The 21,014-nt window shown below is 43.7% G+C and overlaps 1 protein-coding gene across 1 annotated transcript in view; it reads left to right on the forward strand.

Annotated features, from left to right (window-relative positions):
- Positions 1 to 21,014, forward strand: part of GABBR2 (gamma-aminobutyric acid (GABA) B receptor, 2) — a 328,099-nt gene that overhangs the window by 129,663 nt on the left and 177,422 nt on the right. Inside the window, exon 3 of the mRNA XM_004677485.1 lies at positions 6,265 to 6,435. Within this exon, the coding sequence (XP_004677542.1) occupies positions 6,265 to 6,435 (171 nt within the window). The remainder of the gene's footprint in view (positions 1 to 6,264; positions 6,436 to 21,014) is intronic.

Here is a 21,014-nt window from a genome sequence, read left to right on the forward strand (position 1 = left end):
TTCCTAGGAAAGCTGTCTAGGAGATGAGCAGGAGGGCCCTAGGAGTGTATTGCATTCTGGGAAGCAGAGGCCTCCAAGTAAAGTTTTATGGTCAAGAAAGGAAGATTCTGCAAGCAATGTATGGTGGAAATTTAATGTACTGTGAAAATCCAGAATATCAGAGACTCAGGCACAGAGGATAATGATGTTACCTCATTAATGTAGACCAACATAATGTTAGAGACATCTAAACACCAAAAACTGTGCTCAAATACTTGTTCTCCAATTTTCTGAGAAAAATAGCCCATTTTAGTTTGAATAGATAGAAAGCCGATTCAAGGGCAGTTCACATATTGTATCTTTTGATAAACCATGTCTGAAAAAACCTGCCTTGATTTTGAGGATGAGTACACTGAAAATACTGGCCTAACATTTAACCTTGGAAAAAGTACTACAAGAATAATCAAAGTAGGACAATACCCAGAAGCAGAGGAAGAGTCTGTTTCTGAAAATGATCTACTATAGGATAAAGAAGAAAACTTTAGAAAGATGCTTGTTCTCCTCAATCATATGAGATAAAAAACATGGTCTCCATAAAATAAGCTGAATAGAGGATAGGATACAAAGGATATGATCATAAAAATTTCCTAGGAAACCAAAAATTTCAACTGCACAATAAAAATATATTGGAGGTAATGAAGCTTAAAACCTAGCTGTTGAAAATCAACAAACTCATAGAAGAAAGAACCTAGAAAATATACTTATGTACAGCTGTTTACATTACCCAAGACATGGAAGCAGGCTAAATGCCTGCTGATGGACGACTGGATGCAGAAGATATTCACACCATGAGTATTACAATATAATCATAAGAAAGGCTGAAATGCAGCCACTTTCAACAAGGTGGAAGGAACTTGAGAGAATTATGTGTGGCAAAGTAAGTCAGTATGATAAAAGCAAACACTGGACATTTACATAGCAGACAGCTCAATAATGTAAAACACCTTTAATAGCCAGTGAACATCAATAACATACTGAGAGATCCAAAGTTAAGAGGGAGAAGGTAGAGAAAGGAACAAAGGGGTGTCAAGGATGCTGGAGGAGGGGAGTGGAATTTAAAAAACTAGTAAAAAATAAATTTAAAAGATCTCACAAAAGTTCATTTTTGAACTAGACACAGTTTCATTTGTTCTCTTCTATTTGGAAACATTTAATTTTAAGTGATCAGCATTGTTTAGAACACATTAACTATTTTTTTTTTAATGTTCCATGCTGTTCATCAAAATAGTCCTTGAAATAAGAAGGGAAAGCTGACTCATGTGGGTTTTATAAATGGTGACGTCCCCTTGATGTAAAAAAAAAAACACACACAACACCCTACAAATAGTAGAACGGATAAATCTTAGAACACATATTTGACTGTTTAATGAGGAAGCATAAAAAAATAAAAATGACAGGAGGATTAGAGAGATGGCAGGTAAACACATACAGAAATAATGGATTTCAGTATTATTGTCAAGCAAGATATGTAAAACAAAAAGCAGCAAAATGACAAGGGGGTTTCTTTTACCCTAGTAAATATTTTAATGCTCAGTCCACTCAAGGATTTTCTATTAAGCATCTGCTATTTGAACTAGGCAAAGGTATAGATGTACATACTGCTGAAAAATAAAGCTATGAATTTCAGGAACATTTATACTCAAAACAATGTAAAATCAGAATACAAAGCAAAAACTGTTGAAATACGCAGAGGTGATAGAGGTGTTGAAAATTGTCAGAGGTGATAGAGAAAAAAATTACAAACTGCTCCATCCTTGACAAATCAGGTAAACAAAAATACAAACCATGTAATAATATCAATGGTTAGTTTGAGTATATCTCTAATGCATAAGAACTAATAAGTCTGATACAGAATGGTAGAGCTTACCACTGGACTTTTATGTACTTTTCCATCCACCATGGAACTTCCACATAACTTGATTATATAATAGGCCACGAAGAAACTCTCAGTTAACTCCCAGGCCAGACACTGTACTTGCCAAGTTCCCAAAAACAATGCCATAAAACTAAAAATGATAACAAATCTATAAAATAAATTCAGAACTATTCCCCGAAATGATTCTTTGCTTAGGGATTAACTCCATGGCTCAGTGACAGTCTGCTTAGACATGAACTCCATCTCCGGAATCCCAGAAGGGCTGGGTCTTTGGATGTGGGCCCTAGTTTTTCCAAATAGATGCAGAGATCTGAGGACTCTGCTGGGGAATGAAGCTGGCAAGGCAGAGAGCCAGGTGGGCAGCCATCAGGGAGAGAGAGCGAGCTCTGGTGGCAGAGTCCTTGAGGGCTCGACTGAGATCTGCTTTTATCTTTCCTAGGCTATGGTGGATATCTCCTTATCTCACTGCTTATGGGCCTGAATCTGCTTATTCAAAACTATTGATGTGAACTGTATCAGTATTTCTCAGTTCTCACTGGGCATTATAATTGCCTGGGAAGTTTTAAAATAATACTGATGTGCGTATTCTGTGCTCAAAGACTGATTCCGTTGGTTTGGAGGAGGACCAAGAACTCATCAGTATTTTTGAAAATTTCCCCAAAGTGATTCCAATGTGCAGCCCAGGGCAGGGCACCTGAGTTCGATACTTTCTGAGGCCCCTCCAGTTCTGAAGCTCAGTAGCACTACCAGGCTCCTACGGCCTTGTCCATGGAAGGAAGGTGAGTGAGCTAGAACAGAACAGTGATACAGAGCAATCTAATCAAAGTGTGCATTATCTCAAATGGTGCAGAAAATGTCAGTGCCAGTTAATATTTTGCACCCAACATGATTTAGACCCGGGGCATATATTGTACTCCAAGCTCATTGTAGACACAATGGACCATTTATTCACTGAACAGTAACCACTGTAATTACCTACAGGGCAAACATACGAAGTTGTTCGAGCAACAATTAATTGTGGACCTGGAACGAATGGGACAATAATGGCAAAGTATCAACCAGAGTGTGATTCAGAAATCACATCAGAAAACCAATATTTTCCAAATTGTATTAGATAAGCATTTGGGGGGTGTGATGGCACATATACCATCCCAAGTCCTGAAATAATTGTTCCCTGATTTTTCTAACTCCTCTTTACACTGGTGGTAATAGGAGGTTTGAAGTGTTGTTTTCATTTTGAGAGAAGAGTTACAGACACCACATTTGAGGAGACTGAAGAGACTTCCCCTTTCACTCTTTGAGGTCCCCAGCTTATTTGGGTTGTAGGATCCTCTTTGTGAGTCTGCTGGAAGCCAAGGATCCTCTTTTCCAAAAAATCTGCTATCTGGATATAGGCACACACCCACACAAGCTTTATCAGGTGGTTTTCAGAGTTCTCAGGTGTGTTGAAGTCCATCTGTGCTCTCACTAGGTCGTGGTCCAGCCCACATCTGCAAACCAGGATCTCACCACTCCCAGCAGCTTGGCCACTGCTGGACAACTCGTCGTGCAAAAGTGTGTCCAGCTGGGATTTTCCATACTTTAGGTTCTTCCTTGGTGCTTCTTCTATCCAGAGTTTTTAAACAACCATCAACTCTTGATTTCTACCTGTCTTGGGATATCCCCATGTCTGTGGGATCTTAGACATTGGTTCCTACAGATGCTCTCTAACTCCATTTGCAATTGAGGGGCTGCTGCGTGGCAGCTGTCCATCTTCTGAGGCAGCACAGGGGAAGACCTTCCCTTCACAGCTCTCCTAAAGTCTTGTGGGGAGCAGAAGAGGATTTCCTCGGGTGGTAAGAGGGGCAGTAGAGGATCACCAACCGGGGCCTGAAGGTGCCAGGATATTGTTTCTCTGGCTGCTGAAATTAGTCTGGGATGGATTAGGTCTAGAGCCTATGCAAACACAAGCCCGGGTTTGGGGAGAAAGTCAGTGCCAGCAAAGATTGACTTTGTTTCGGCTGTGTCCTCTTTGGGGTCAAAGATTTAAATAAAACAAGTGAAGGAAGGAAAGAAAGATGGGCAAGAGGGAGAAAAGTTGGGAGGGAGGTTTGAAGGGAAAGAGGAACTGAGGGGAGGGAGACTAGAAGAAACCAAGGAGGAATTCTTAGGAAAGTGCTTTCTAAACAGGACACCGAACTTGAGGACAGAGAAGGGGGGGAATGGATATACTCCCACATTAAAGAAAAAAAAACAAACAAAATCTTCTATATGGCAAAAGAGAACAGAAGAAATGTTGAAAGAAAAAAGTATAAATTGGGGAAAATTAGCAAATTATAAATTTCCTTTAGGCCCTTCCTGGTGGTGCAGCGGTTTGGAGCGCTGCTCTGGGAAAGTAAGCCAAGCCCTGGCGACTTCAGATCCCTATCCTGGAGGTGATCCACTTGGCGCCACCCGCCGGCCTCCCTGACCCACCCGCTGCTCCCCTCAGCAGTGTGCCTTGTCAGTCTGCCTGTTCTGCTCCCCACCCTGTCTCTGGTGAATCCTGTCACTGCCCCTGAACCTCTGGCTTATACCCTAGTACTGTATGCATAAATAAATAAATCTTTTAAAAAATAAATTTCCTTTACAGAAAAGATCCTTTTGCAAACTGATAAGGAAAAGACTAAAATCAAATTGGAAAGCAGGCAAAGGATGTGAATAGTTAGTTGCCAGAAAGAAATTACAAATTGCTTTTAAGCGTAGGCACGCAGAGTCAGCCTCACTCATCACAAGACGAAGGCAAATTAGGACTACAACAAGACACCTCAAGATCAAAAGTTTCTTAACTGCTTTCTGTGGACAAGGCAGAGGGGAAGGGCAAGCAGACTTCAGAGGAAATGTTACTGGAAGGAGTGGCATTTACACTGGACTTTGAAGGACAGTTAATTAAAATCCAATTTAGCATCTTACTGGCACTTAAAAGAAAAAGAAGACGTAGTAAAGGGAAAGCGGAACAGCTGTGACCACTGAGTGTAAATTAAAATACACTCACAGAAAATGTAAAAGCAAACAAATGGATATATTTGCAGCCATTGTAATAGCCCGAGTTTGAATGTTATCCATAGGAGAAGTGTTCCTCAAACTCAATAAGAAAATCATTCAACTCAAAAAATAAACAAAGGACGTGAAAAAAGCAATTCCTAAAATAGGACTTACGACTAGTTAATGCCCACATGGAAGAAGGTTCAACATTCTGCAGAACCAATGAAAGCAATATGATTCAGTTTTTCAGATATAACTCATTACAAGCTTAGATAGAAAAATGTTTTATTTCGCTCTGTTGATAAGGATGTGGCGAAGCTGGCCTTCTAATTATACCAGGCCAGTGGGTGTGTAAATTGATACAATCCTTTTTGGAAATAAGTAGCAAGTCTTTAAAAGCTCATCTCCTTTATCTGAGAAATTTTATATTACAGGCTTTATCCTACAGAAATAGCCTGAAAAGGGAGGAAGGAGGGGAGTTGTTGTACATAAAGATTCCTGTAGAATAACTGAACAATAATGATAAATTACAAAGCACCCAAAGGTCCCCAAACTAGAGATGATTCAGTAAATTATGGTATGTTCATAGGTTGGAATATTGTGTAGCTATTAAGAGTTACAAGGATACTGTAACAGGGTGGTTAAATGCCTGTAGGCTAATGTTGGGTGGGGGCAGCTCAATTTTGTGTGTGTGTGGAGAATGATCTCAAGAATCTTTTTTTTAATCACATAGATATGAAAAAAATGCAGAGAAAAAGAACTGGAAAGAAATACAATGCAGAATTAACAGTGGTTCTCTGCCGGGGGATATATACCTTACTGTTTCATTTTCCCCCTTTCTCCTTAGTTTGCACTGATTTCAACCTTCTCTTCAAGGATAATGTATTACTTTCACATTAAAAATCCTCCTACCTCCCTATCTTCGCCGGCCCTCCCCGGTGGCGCATCGGTTTTAAAGCACAGCACTGCAAAGCTCTCCAAAGCCACTGCAGCATGAGTTCAATCCCCGGCCAGGGAGGTGACCCACATGGCACAGCAGACCTCTCCTGTCTCCTGCTGCTCCCCTCAGCAGTGTATTTCAGTTAATCTGCCTGTTCTGTTCCCCACTCTGTCTCGGTGAATCCTCTCACCACCACAACCACTGCCCCTGCACCTCTGGCCTGTACCCCCGTTCTCGTATGCATAAGTAAATAAATAAATCTAAAGGAGAAAAAAAAAAAGAGTTATCTTCACTTGTGTCTCTGTGCTCCCAGTCAGAACTAAAGGTCTTTTTTCTCTGGAAAAGATCCTGGGCTCACAGCCGGGATCCCCCCCAGTGAAAGTGCTTTCTCTCTTGTGTTTTTCAGCTTTCCTTTGCTGCCACCACGCCTGTTCTAGCTGATAAGAAAAAATACCCTTATTTCTTTCGGACTGTCCCATCAGATAACGCGGTGAACCCGGCCATCCTGAAGCTGCTGAAGCACTACCAGTGGAAGCGGGTGGGCACGCTGACCCAGGACGTGCAGAGGTTCTCCGAGGTAGGACGGCTGTGGGCACGTCATGTGAGGTGCTCGCTGCCCGAGGCCAGCAGCCTGACTGGGGGCCGGTGGTGTCACGGGGCTTTAAAGCATGCTGCGACCAGCGAGTTCAAAGCCGAGTGGCCATGCACAGTAGAGACCTGGGGGCTGAGGAGAGTGCACATGGGACAGGTGAAAGTTTCCACCCCAGACAGTGGGGACAGAGCCCTCCCTTTGCCATGAGCCTTTAGCCTGAGTTTGGTTTAATCCTTGTTACTAAGGACTGGAGGGGTCACCTAGAGCATTTCTTTTATAAGGACAAGTTTTTTGGGGGAGGGCCAACTTGGAATAAAGACTCCAGTGTCATCATGAATTGGAAGTTTTGGGGGAGCAGTTGGCATGTTTGTTTTAATGACTGCCAGATTATCCCTCACAGTGTATTAGTGTTGGTTTGGGGGGGTGTTGGGAAACAGTTAAAATATTAAAGCAAAAATGTGCTCTAGCCAAAGTGCTTGTAGTTTAGTGCTCATCTGCTCAGAGCTCTTCCAAAGTATTTGTTTAAACCCACCCGACTTCAAAGTATATCCCTGGCTTTGTCCCGCTTTACAGCATACCTCAGAGCTCTTTCTTGGTGGACCTCATTCTTATGAATGGGCCTTGGCATGCTGTCTGATGGGTAAGTGGTAGCTAATGGAAACAAAGCCCTGTGGGTATTAGCAGCTTTTGATATCACAGCCAACGCCTTCCTGCTTAGGAGTGCCTCTCTGTGTGGTAGATTTCTATGTGTGGACTTACTGGGTCATTGAAAACACCAAGACTCACTCACCGGTTCCAGAACGGCTGTTCCAATTTCTACTCCTTCGACTATGTTTCATAATTCCATTTCCACAAGAACTGCCTTATCAGCAGATGTTAGTGGCTTTAAAGGGTGGTCCCCACTCTCATCGTTTTTCCCATTTGTCTTATAACTCCTCCTTCTCTTTCTCCTCCCCTGGGTGTTTGTGATACAGGGAGCTTCCCGACTAGACCAGACATGCCAGGTGTGGTTAGCCACACATAAGAAACTGTCAGTAGAGGCCCTGCCGGAGGTGGGGCAGGCAGGGTGGGTGGCTGGGTGGGCGAGGAAGGTGGGCACCGGAGGGACTGGGAATCTCCAGACCTGATGTCTACCGGCTCTGCACTCAGCCTTTTGAGGCGTTGTCCCATCTGTTCCAGAGAAGGAAAGGCAGCCCGGTACATTGGCTTTGCAACCTTGGATAAGTCACCTCTCTCTCTGGATCTTAGTTTCCCCCTCTGTGAGATGGGAAGCAGCCTTCCAATGCCTTGCCTGTACGGTTCTTGCCAAAAGCAAACGAGTCATGGATTTGAAAGAGCTTTGTAATGGCAAAGGAGGTGCTTGGAAAGCAGAAGAGTAGGCCCCACTCTCTGTGCTTACTCAGAGGAAGACAAGTCCTGCTTTCCCTGGCAAGACTGGTCCTCACCTTCTAGCTCTGTCTCTCAGTCTCTAGGGAGAGGCACAGTGAGAACTTGACCGCCAGTGGGAGTGACTCATTAGGGACTCGTCAACGAACACTGAAGAGATTCTTGAGGGAGACTGTCCTTTCTACGCAGCAACAAACTTTCCTGAAATGACAAGAAGCTGGATGATGGTGTCGGTGGGGAGAGATGGCCATGGCCAGCGAACACAGGACTCCACGGTCCCGTGAATTGGAGGGACCTTCTCTTGTCTGAGAGTGTCTTGCGCTGTCAAGCCTGAAAGGCTCTTGGAGACAGCTGCCCCAACCTCCTCACTCTATGGAAGGATAACTGAGGGCTAGGGACTAATTTGAGGATTTCGAAATACTTCTGAAGCCCTGAGCAGAAAAGTCAGGGCTGAATCCTGGGTGCACTGCTCCTTCCCACCCTCGGCCTCCTGTCATCACATGGAAGGTTTGAAATACCCATGCTCTTAGGCTGTGGGCTCAGGGGGAACATGATCAGCTCCCAGCTTGGCTGAGTGCTTTATAGCCTCACATGGGAGGGTCGTGATTCCCAGTGGACAGCAGAGAACACTGAGGTTACAGAGGGTGGGTGGGTGGCTTCTTGCCCCAGGACAAAGGCTGGTAAGCGGTCCGGGGAGGCTAGGAGCCTGACCTCTTTCCTCATGGCAATCAGATATTGATGGTTTGGCATCACACCTCTAAGCCTGCACAGATGTGTTCAGGCCTTTGGCTCAGTTTGAGGGCCTCTCAGCAGGAAGCCTCTTTTCTAACAGGATGCTCTTGGCGGTATTGCTGGCAGGGACCCTTCTTGATTTAAATCTCTCGCCCAGCTGACTCCTCTCTTTGCCCAGGGGTTTTGCATCCCTCTCGCGAAGTCTGGGCCATGTCACTGGAATGCAGGCCCTGGACACTCGCCAGGGGCTAACAGCTTCTGTGAGTGCAAAGGAAACTGCCTTCTTTTTATGAAACTAGTCGATCAACAGTATCAAGCATTTCTGTTCCGGGCTGGTGCACTGCAAGGAATGTCAAATGAAGGCAATACTGAAACTGGGAAGGGCTGAGAAAGGGGGAAAGAGGGGGGAGAGGGACCTTCAGCTCTGAGATTGAAAGGGGCTCCTCTGAGCTCCAGTCACTGAGATTCAAGAACTAGTGCATTGACCCTGGGGCTGCTAGGAGCTCGGTCAGAGGCACTGGTGACCACGCTCGGCTTTGCTAAGCAGTGGCCTTGTAAGCCAGGCAATTCCTTTCCCCTAATGAGATCCTGGTTTCCTTTGTGTAGAATATGAATATTTATTCCTACCTCACAGGCACTGAGGTGAGAGATGAGAGGGTTAGATGAGAAAACGTCAATGGAAGATCTCTACATAGTAAGTGCTCATTAGATGAACATCCTCTGTTCCACTAATTCCTGGGACAAACGCATAGTTCAAGAAAGAAAAATAGAATCTACCATGGGCCAAGGTCTAGAGAGCCATCAAGGAATGGCATGTTATCAGGGTCAGTGGGTGTGCCACAGCCTGACTGTATGTCAGAGCATAGAAGTCACTGGAATTAAGGTCAAGGAAAGGAGAGGCCAGGGTTCTGGGTTTCGTCCTTTAGGGACACTGTGGGCTCAGGATGGTTGCAGGACTCAGGTGAGATGAAGGCAGCCAGCAGGGTGCTGGAAAGGACCAGCAACTTCAGCAGGGATGTTTGAAACAGTTCTAGATCCCACTATTAGTGCATGGTCGAAGGGTACCTATGAGCCCCCCAAGCCCGAAAGGGGTCTGACCATCTGTGCACACAAAGGCAAAGCATGCTGTCAGTGTGAAAGAACTTTAATAGTGTTAGCGAGCATGAAGAAGAAAAGGTTTTTTTTTTTTTTTTTTTTTTTACTACTAATAGCTCCACAATAAAACATACAGAATTCCCATATTCTCAAGGGCAGATGCTCAGCCAAACAGGGTTGATATGCAGTTGGAGGCCTGAAAGTTTGCCAGAATCTAAGGCACTTTCCGGCGGGGAACCGCAGAGAGGGGTTTGGAAGCAGGTCCCAGAAAGCTGGAACCAAAGGAGATATCACAATAGATCAAGGTAACAGCTGCCATTTTCAGCCTCCCCATGTGTCTCCTACCCCGTATCTCTTCCAGGTCTCCTTCCAGCATTCCACAGTGCAAGTCAGGCTGCAGATTGCAGGAAGTGCAAGTCTTCGTCCCCAGAGCCCACCTGCCTTCCGGTTGCGTTGAGCTTCCGCTGGCCACTCAGCCCTGCCCTCTAAGTCCCAGTAGCTAGTCCCAGGCAGTCATATGTAAGCCGTCTGGGGATTCTTCCCCCCTTTATGGAGCTCTCCCTGAAACTCTGTGATCTACTAAACAACCTTCATGTTATTCTTTTGATTCCCAATTCTATCATTCAACTAACCAGCTAACTACTTTGGACAAATTGCTCAGGTGTCTTTAAGCCTCAGTTTTCCCTCCTATAAGTTAAGAGTGTTGGACCCATTGACCTCTGAGATTTCTCCTATCTCAAAGAATTTTGATGAAGGCTTTGGAGAGCTGGTCATTGACCCTGGGCCTGACACTCCCAGAAGTGTGGCTATGAGAATTTTAGCCTATTTGTATTTCCATTTTTACACCTTGAAAATGGACATGATGATGGTAGCTAACTCTTAGGGTTGTTAAATGTGTTCAGATGCTTGAGAAGCAGGTGATTCATAATAAGCACCATGTAGAGGTTGCTGTGATTTCACTGTCATCCAGAATCTGGCTCTTTCGTCCCCATGCACGAGCCTGGTTGTGCGCCTGGGTTTCATGCCACAAACACCACCCCCCTTCCTTCCCCGCCCTCCTAGCAGGCTACTTGCCCAGTTGCTGGTCTTTGGTGATCTTGAGGCTCTGGGGCTGACCTTTCCTTACCGGAGGCCTCCCACAAGTGGTCGGGCCCATGGAGGCCCTTGATCTGTCCCAGAGCAAAGGTCGCCATCTGCAGAAGTTCCTCTTCAAAGCTCTTGCCCTTTCAGCCCTGCACAGCTTCTCCATGGCTCTTTGAAACCTTCCCTCTTGCCAAGCAGCCATCTGTCCCCCCAAAGGGGTCTCTGGCCCCCTCTTCTAAAGTTCTGATTATTGTGGAAAGGGACCTGGGGGGCACTCCTGCAGGGGAGTGGGGGAGAACTCAGGCTTGAGATAATCCATGAGCCAGCCTCATGAGCGGCACCGGCCCTCCCCTGCCACCAAGCAGAAATGAGCTTCTCTGTCACTGGAGAGACCCTTCACAGTCCCCTCAGGCGTCCTGCCCTGTTTCACCCTCAGTTACTGTCACTTTCTCCTTTGGTCCAGCCGCCCCTCCGTGTTGATTTCTCTCTCAGTGGAACGTCCTCCTTACCTGGCTCAACCTTCCTCCCCCAGGTGTGCAGTCCCTGCGTTCCTCGCCTGCTCCCCCACCCTCACACCGGGGTTCTCCTGCACCAGCTGCTTGCACAGAGCAGTGTAATACACCATCTGCGCTCACACCTGCCACCACTGGACTGGAGAGCCCCTGAGGACAAGGCCTCAGCAGACTCTCTGTGCCCCCTCCTGCCTACTGACTGGCCTGTGCGTTCAGCAGGGATTTCAGTAAATGGATCTCTGTCCATTAGGCCAGATCCTTAGGCACAAAGGCAATGCTTTCCTCTCTTCCACTCTTAAGTCTGCCTGCTCCTGGGATGATGAGATGGGTGGGAGGGCGCAGAGAAGTGGCAGCCCCTCTCCTGGTCACAGGGCCATGGGGAGAAATGTTGGTCTGCAGAAAGGCTGGGTCTGTTTCTGGGGTTGGTGCATTGCATGTTGGTGGGAATTCTTCTAGAGACCTCAGTGGAAAGTTCTGGACTTCTTGGGTTACGCTCTGGGGTTCAAGCTATACTTGTTCCTTCCTGGGAGTGCCCCCATGGGAAAGCACAGCCCATCAGCAGGAGCTCTGCCCTCCCCAGCCCTGCAAAGTGAGAGGTGTCCCCACACCCATGTGAACTGCCCCACTGGGGTCTGCAGTTTCTGGGCCGCCTGCCATCCTAGGAACAGTGTGTTTATTGGGAGCACACCCAGAATGCCTTGTGTGGTGTGACTGCTAAACCTGAAACAGAGGGAGGCGTCCAGGCTGGATGCCGAGACCACTACGCTCCTCCTCCTGCCCCACTCTGTGCAGGAAGGAGGAGGACCTCGGAGGCCTGGTGGACACCTGTGCTCCAACACTATGCAGCAGGTCCTCAGAGCTCAGCAGGGCCCGATCCCACTGCCACCACACCCCCCGACTCTTTTTTCTTTTTTAATATAATAGTTTGTTTTTATACCATTTTGTACCTTTTTTCCATTTCAGTTGTAATCCCCGTGGGCTTCCCATCACCAAATCACCTGTGTGCCATCACCATAATCCAGTGCATTTCCCTCCCCACACTGTTTTTGATCCCATTCCCCACTCTGCCCCTGTAAAATGTCTCAGGTATATAGTTGTTCATTATTATTATTATTTTCTCTCCTGGTCCATTATACTCCTGCTATGAGTGAAACCATCTGGTATTTTTCCTTTTCTTTCTGGCTTATCTCACTAAGCATGATCCCTTCCAGCTCCATCCATGTTGCTGCAAAAGGCATGTGCCTATCTTTTTGATTGCTGAGTAATATTCCACTGTGCGTATGTACCACATCTTTTTCATTCAGTCATCTAATTTTGGGCATTTGGGTTGTTTCCATGTCTTTCCAGTTGTAAATAAAGCAGCAATAAACATGGGGCACACCCCCAGCTCTTAAAAGAAAGGAGCCACCCAGGATCCTGCTCACAGGTGGCAGCACCTTGGCAATGGTCTGTTGTGCCAGGTCAGGACTTGTGAAGGCCTTGGCGAACATTATTCTCAGCTTTCGTAGAGAGCATTGGTGATCAGGCTGTGATCAGGTTGGGATCCTGGATCCCAGAGTCCAGGGGCGCAGCAGGGGGGCTGGCAGAGCAGGCCATTCCAGGTGACCTCAAGCCCTCCCCTGGGCCACTGCCTGGGGTTTTGGCACAGTGTCTGCTCCTGGACTCAGACTGCGATGCCTGCCTGCCCTGTGTGGCAGCCACACATTGGGACCTTCGGGATGGAGAACGTAGTCATGCCATCACCTACTGCCCTTGATGGGGTGCCATGGCAAGCAGCCACTCAGCACCACATCGTCTCCATTGTATAGCGTGAACTCACTCCGGATAAGTCACGTTGCAAAGGTCTCGCAGCCAGAGGTGGCCGGGTCTGTCCCAGGTCTGTGCTTGTTGGGAGAAAGAGGCCAAGGCCTGGGCCAGTCTCCCCCACCCACCCCACCATACCCCCCACCATGGAAACAAGGAGGCAGACGCCAGTCTCCCCCACCCACCCCACCGTACATACAAGGAGGCAGACATAGAGACTGACCAACCCATGCCTCTAGGGCCTCTCAACAGCCCCCTACAGTTTTCACCATGAGACCCTGCATTTAATTTTTCTTTTTTTCCCCGATCCTGTATCCCTGGTCCCAGTCCACCTCCACAGCTGCTCCTACCAGAGTTTCCCTTGGCTATCAGGGCACTGCATCTTGTAGTGTGTAGGTGCCCAGAGCTATTCTGGTATACTGTGGCTGCAGTTATCGCCCCAAGGCCCATCTGCTGAGTCTGGGTAGTGCCAGGGCCGCATGAGTAAAGGATTAGTTGGGGAGGTGTGTGGAGCCTTCAGGAAACAGTGAACCGTCTGTTGGGGCTGGATGGCTCCCTAGGAAGGGGAGATGTGAGAGCGTGGACCAGCATGAAGGAGGGAGGATGAAGACACTCGTGCCTCTATTTGGACTTCACCTGTCAGCAGTAAGGGAGTCACAGGTTTTTAAGTTAGCATGAAAGATGGAAGCTATCTTGAGGACAGATTGGGATGAACAGACCAGAGTCTGGGAAACCAGCCAGAAGATAGTTTCAGCAAGCCAAAAGAAAAATAATAAGATTGTAGTTACTTCCATACAAAAGAAATTTCAACTCTCTTTTTAAAATGTTGCTTCTTTATTTTAAAATAGGAATTATTGTTTTCTAACCTTAACATTGATATATACTCAATGCAGAGAACTCGGAAAATAAGGAAGAGCATTTAGGAAAATTAAAAACCAGCCTTCACTGACCCACTAAAGGCCATTGTTAACTCCACAGGCATATGTTTGGACAGATTTTTGCAATGCATGTAAGTGGACATGTGCAATGGCTTCTTTAACCTAAGGTCCAGTGAGCCTGTTTTCTCAAGCCTACAGCTAATCCCCATCACCCGATTTCTCAGTCACAGCCCTGGCCCTGGGGACCTCGTGAACTGTCTCCACCTCAGTCTCTGCTCCCTCCGATGTGTTTTAAGCTGTTTTTTTTCTCCTACTCTTACTCACCCTACCGTCTGTTTCCTTCCTTCCTGTATCTTAGTAGTTCTGTAAATATTGGGCCCATTAATTATTCTTCCTCTGAATGGCTTTTCAAAATTGTTAGATTGTTTTTTAAAGAAAAATTCACTGTTTCAAGGAATTGGGGATGGGAAAGGAGGTAGCTAAATATTCTCTGTTGCTGTTTTTTGTTTTTTTTTTCTCCCAATGGCTGTTGAAAAAATGCTCCCCTATGGCTATGACATAATTACTCAAGGAAGCTGCCATCATTGAATATGAAGACAGTTGCTAATTTTTCCTGATTGCAAAGAACAATGCAGCAAAACTCACACTTGTATTTTTGAGTGAACATCTCTGATTAGTTTCTGGGTATAAATTCCTAGAAATAGTGCATGCACATTTTTGAACCTTTTGTACGTATTGCCAAATTGTCCTCTAGAGAGATCGTACCAATTCAGAGTTTCATGGCAGGATCTGACAGCACTCATTGCCAACTTTGTATATTATTCTTTTTTGATCCTTGGCAATTGCTATTTTAATTTGCATTTCTTGATTACCACCAAGATTGAATTTCTTTTTTTACTAAGAATCTTCCTCATTTCTGTTTCTTCTTTTGTAAATTGGCATTGTAGTTATTGGCATATTTTCTCATAGGGAGTGTTCTTTTTCTTACTGATTTACAGGAGCTCTTTGTCACATTGTGTCCTTTGTCACATTGCAGTGATCTCCCCATGTTTCATGTGAAATTCAATATTTTTTATTTGATGTAATTTTTATTTGATTGTAGTGAAAATGTTGATATTTATATAGCCACTTTTATCAAGACCATTTTTTCCATTTTTAATTTGTGCTTGGCAGCCTATCTAATCCCAAGGATTTTTATAAATATTCGCCTATGTTTTCTTCTGGTACTTTTACTACTTCCTTTTTCAACTTATCTGGAATTTCAGCATATGACTCGAAATATCAAACATTTTCTTCTTCCCCAATAGTCGTAGAATAATTTTCTGAGTATTTAATTAACATACCTTTTCCTGACTCATTTAAAAACCTATGCAAAATTTTGTCTTTAGAAAATTACATACTATGGGCCCTCCCCTGGGGGCACAATGGGTTAAAACACAGCACTACTAAGCTAGCCACAGCCACTGCCGCACGAGTTTGATCCCCCAACTGGGAGGTGACCCACATGGTGCAGCAGACCTCCCCTGTCTGCTGCTCCCCTCAGCAGTGTACTTCATCAGTCTGCCTGTTCTGCTCCCCACTCTGTCTCTGGTGAATTCTCTCACCACTCCTGCACCTTTGGCTGTACCCCAGTTCTGTATGCAAATAAACAAATCTTTTTTAAAAAATTGCATACTATATTTTATATTTACTTTAGGCCAGTTCTGTTTAATAGAAATATAATGTAAATCACTATCTGATTTGAAAGTTTCTAGTAGCCACGTTTAAAAGTAAAAAGAAACAGATAAAATTAAATGTAATGAGATATTCACTCAATGCAATGTGTTCAAAATATTATTTCAACACGTGGCACTAGCCATTTCAAATGCTCAGTAACCCCCTGTGACTGGTGACCTCCATACTGGACGTGCATCTTTAAACTTTTTCTTCCATTGATTTGTCTATTCTGAATGAGCACCTGAGTGTTCTAAGTATTATTCATTTTAATATACACTAATGTGCAGTCCTATCTTCTTATGTCACAACTGTCTTTATTTTTACCAACTTAATTCTTATAAGAGTCCCCAGAATAGCATTGATGTTTCTATTTTAATTTCAGTAACTTCCAGGATTAATTTAGGAGGACATTTGCCTTCTTATAATATTGAGTCTTTCCATTATTATTGTCTTGGGGAGTGGGGTTGATTTTACTTAGTATTTATAAAGTTATTGATGCTATCTAAGTAAGCTCTTGATCAGTGTATATACATCTTCTGACTGACCACACTGAATAATTACCATTTCCGGTAGCTTTTCCTCTCTTGATTCCCTTGAATTATCAAGGTAGACAGTAATACCATCTGGAATTAAAATAAACATACATTCTGTTGTCTAGGGTTACTGCATAGTGGTTAGAACATCTGGGTTCTAATTCTAGTTCATTCACTTACCAGCAGGGAGAACTCCAGCAAGCATTTTAGCTTTATTCGGTCCCTAGTAATCACAGCATAATCACATTATCTCTGGTGTGAATATTAAAACAGTTAACACATATAAAGTGCCTCAAGCTTAGAACAGTGCCCAAAGAAGCAATATATAACTTAGATCACATATACATATAGCTGATTATCATTGCCTTGTTCACACATCCTAGAGTTATAGTGATAATAGTGAATAGTCTTGTCTTGTTCTGAACTTTAATGCTATGTGTTTATAAGGAATGATGTCTATTGGAAGAATAGACATTTCTTATTATGTAAGAGATGTTCTATTTTTATTTATTTAGTGTTTGCGCCAGACATGCATGCTGGAAAATCATATGCCTTTTGAGAATTTTTTATCAATAGCCATGCATATTTTCCTTTCCTATATCAGTGTGACAAATTCTAGACACTAGTTTCCTCATGCGCATCCTACAATGTTTTCAGTCATTTAACACCCATCATCGAGCACCTAGTATGTAGATACAGCAGTGAGTGAAAGTTCTTGGCCTCAAGGATCTTCTAGAGAAAAGAGGCAGATGATAAACATTATAAGCAAATAAACTTTAAATATGTCAGATGATGATAAGAGCCAGGGGAGAAATATTTGCCGTGCAGGATGGGGTGAGTGTGAGAAGAGCTTCAAGAGGCAAAATGACATCTGAGTAGACACCTGAAGGCAATAAGGAGCAACTCAGAGAATATCTGTGAAAACAGCATTCTAGACAGAGCTAGCATGTTCAACGGTCCTGATGTGGGAGTGATTCTGGTAGTTCTGGAACAACATCAGGAGGTCTTTGTGGCTGGAATAGAGTGGGCAAGGGGAAGTGAATGTGGTGGTGGGGCAGGGAGAGATTTCTGGCCTTACATGACATTTGTGAGACATTTGTCTTACACTTGAAGTTATGTGAGACACTCTGGAACATGTTTTTCCTTTTTTATTTTTTTTTAAGATTTATTAATTTATTCATATAGAACTGGGGTAAAGGCCAGAGATGGGGAGGGGGAGAGGATTCACCAGAGACAGATTGGGGAGCAGAACAGGCAGATCAACGAAGTACACTGCTGAGGGGAGCAGCAGGAGGGCCAGGAGAGGTCTGCCATGCCATGTGGTCATCTCCGGGGCAGGCGGGGATCGAACTCATGCGGAAGTGGCTTAAGCTTCTCAGTGCTGTGCTTTAACCCGCTGCGCCACCAGGGAGGGCCCTGTTTTTCCTTTTTTTAAAGAAAAAAAAATCACATAAGATAAAGTCCAGCCTTTTAATGTGTACAGTAAGTGGGTTTTGCTATGTACCTGGTGAGCTGCATGCTTGATTACTCAACTCCTGGACATCTTTATCACCTCGGGAAGAAACCTATTATCTATTCGCATCTATTGCCAATTTTCAATCTATTATCTACCCCTCCTCCCCTCCTCCTCCCATCTCTTGGCTTATCTACTTACTGTGTCTACAAAGTTGATTAGAGAAGGTATTTCATATAAATAGATTAGAGGGGTGGGGGTAGGGGAAATGGGTGAAGGTGGTCAAAATGTATTAGCTTCCAGTTATGACATAAACAAGTTCTAGGGGTATAAATGATTACAGCTAACAGTACTGCATTGTGTACTTAAAAGTTGCTCAAAGTTCTCATCGCAAGAAAAAATGTTTAACTCTGTGACGCCTCACAGAGGTGTTAACTAAGCTTATTGTAGGAATCATTTCACAGTATACAATTTCTCAAATCATTATGTTGTACATCTTAAAGTATGTAATGTTACATGTCAGTCATAGCACAGTAAAACTGAGAAAAGGAATATAAAATGTGGCATCTTGCATATAACTTATTTGTTTATCTTCTTCGGAAGTATTTAAGTCCTTTGTCCAGTTTTATTCTTAAAGATTTATTTATCTGTGCATACAGAACTGGGGTACAGGCCAGAGGCGCAGGTGCGGTGAGAGGATTCACCAGAGACAGAGTGGGGAGCAGAACAGGCAGATCAACGAAGTACACTGCTGAGGGGAGCAGCAGGCAGGTCAGGAGACTGCTGCGCCACGCAGATCACCTCTGGGGCTGGGGATGGAACTCACACTGAGACAGCTGCTGCTCGCTTGCAGTGCTGTGCCCTAACCCATTGCGCCACCAGGGAGGGCCCCTTTGCCCAGTTTTTAACTGATGATGTGACTTTTTCCTGTTAAGTCATGAGTTCTTTGTATACTAGACATTATATCCCAACCAGAGATAAGATTTGCAAAAAAAGTTATTATTTTGTGGGTTGCCTGTATTTTTTTAGTGGCATCCTTTGCATAAAGTCTTTAATTTTGTGAAGCCCAATTTTTTTTTCTTCTGTTTCTTGTGCTTTTGGTGTCATAGTTAAGAATACACTATCTAATCCAAGATCCTGATGACTTAAGCCCATGTTTCTCTTTACGTAGCTTATAGTTTTAGTGCTTACACTTATGTCTGAGTGTTGAGTTAATTTTTGTGTATGGTATGAGATAAAGATCTGACTGCATTGCTTTATGTGAGGCTATCCTGTTACCTATTTTTGAAAAAACAATTATTTCTCCATTTAATGGTTTTGGCATCCTTGTTGAAAATTGATTGATGGTAGTCGTATGGATTTATTTCTGGGCTACTGAAGAGTTTTTTAAAAGAGGAAGATTTTGATCTCTTACATTTTAGGATGATCACCCTGGTTGCTGAGTTGAAGGCTGTGACTTGGACTAGATAATGAAAATGGATCAGATTCTGAGTATTTCTTGACAGTGAGCTCACAAAGTAGATTTCTTGATGGAATGTATGTATGATGTGATAAAAGAATGAAACATCAAGAATGGCACTAAGCTTTTTCATCTGAACAAATGGAAGAAATAAATAATGCTTTATTAATGTGAAGAATACAGAGGAGTTAGTTTTAGAGGAGGAAATAAGCGGTTAGTTTAGAGATGCCTACTGAATATTCAGATGAAGAGATTGATAGGTACTTGGATAAATGGATATGGAATTCTACAGTAAACCATAGTTACATTCCTAAAATAAACCTTTCCTTTTGATGTTGCACTATTCTTTTAATCAATTTAATTATCTAGTTTTTTTCCCCCTGCAAGTACATGTGATAATAGTTGATATTTTACTCTGATTGTGCCATCTTCAATTAGGTTTAGTCATCAGAGTTATTCTAGTTCTACATGAATTAAAAAGCTTTCCATCTTTTTAGGTGCCCGATAATATTTTATAGAATATGTGGATTAAGTCTTTGAAAACCAAAAGATAAATCTATGAGACCATCCAGGATTTTACACCCTCTGCCCCACATTTTTACAAATGATCTTTGGAACTTTTCCCATGTAAGTCTGATGCAGTCTTTGTAGGTTAATCTTCTTTTTAATTTAATTTAATTTTTGTAGGATTATTGCTTTATTATCCTTGGAATTAAAATAAAAAGGAAATGGGGCATGTGTCAAATGTTTCTTTTGTCTAAAATATCACAATTTTTCCTGGAAGAAGCAGGTTTTCATATAGCAGACATGTTCTTCTATTATATCTTTAGCTGTTGTGTTTTGTTCTACTAGCTTTTTAAAGGAACCCCAATACTCAAGAATATGTCTCTGTCACTTATTCTCCATATTTTTATTTTCTCTCTGATCATTTTTCTTAGTCTTCTTCTCTACATTCTGAGAGACCAGCTCAGTGTTGTCTCCCAGAACATCTACCTGCTCTCTTCAATTAAATTCTGTTCTTTCCAGCTTCTAATGGTTCTTAAATTTTCATGCCATCATTCACTGCATATCATTGTTAAGTCTGCCCACTTTGTTTTAGTTTGTGACAGCGAGCTCACAAGGTAGTTGTGTTAGTTTAGCTGGATTATATATTCTACTTCTTCCATCTTAGAGACAAGGTTTTCTTTAACCTCCTTAAAGGACAAAACAGAGCAATTTATTTCTAATTCCTGTAGCCTTTTTAGAGGCGCTATTCCCCTTCTGCCTGAAATCCTTGTTTGTTCCCTTTATGTTTCAGACGGTTTTCATAGTTTCCATGTGCATTTTAGAACTTTCCTAAGTTGGTATTTGCTTATATTAGGGGCTAATTCTCTTGGGAACCCCTCATTGTTCTTTCTGGAAGTTATTAGGTCCTTCACCTCAGATATTAACCTGGAAGACTAGATGATGAAATTTCATATTCACAGCATCCCAGGGGGTGGAGAAGTCTTCTTGCGTTGTGGGTGTTTCTTCTTCTTCTTCCTTTCATTGGCAGAGTTGTTCTAAACATGGGCTATTCCTTCTGACCTTCCAACTCTCCTGCCTGCTGTATCTAGGAGCTGCCTGAGTCTATGAAGGAAAAATTGAGCCTGAGTAGACGTCACTTGTTCTTTAATGGAATGGCCCAGCTACGTCTGGGGGCTGTTGGCTGCACCCTGAGAGGTGGGCTCTGACCCCACAGTGGCCTGGCCTCCACTCCAACATGCCATTATCCGTCGTCAGAGGCTGTGAGGTGGTCCTGTCAGCACGCCTGCCCGCCTTGCTGTCCTCGGCAACTCTCTCAGGAAGGAAAGCTGTGAGTCAGCCTTCAATCTGGCCTGCTGGCACTCTACTGAGCAGAAATTCCTCAAAGTTGGTGGCATATTGATGGCACAC

The sequence above is a fragment of the Condylura cristata genome, unplaced genomic scaffold (genome assembly GCF_000260355.1).
Source record: "Condylura cristata isolate star-nosed mole 26May11 unplaced genomic scaffold, ConCri1.0 scaffold00006, whole genome shotgun sequence".
NCBI lineage: Eukaryota > Metazoa > Chordata > Mammalia > Eulipotyphla > Talpidae > Condylura > Condylura cristata.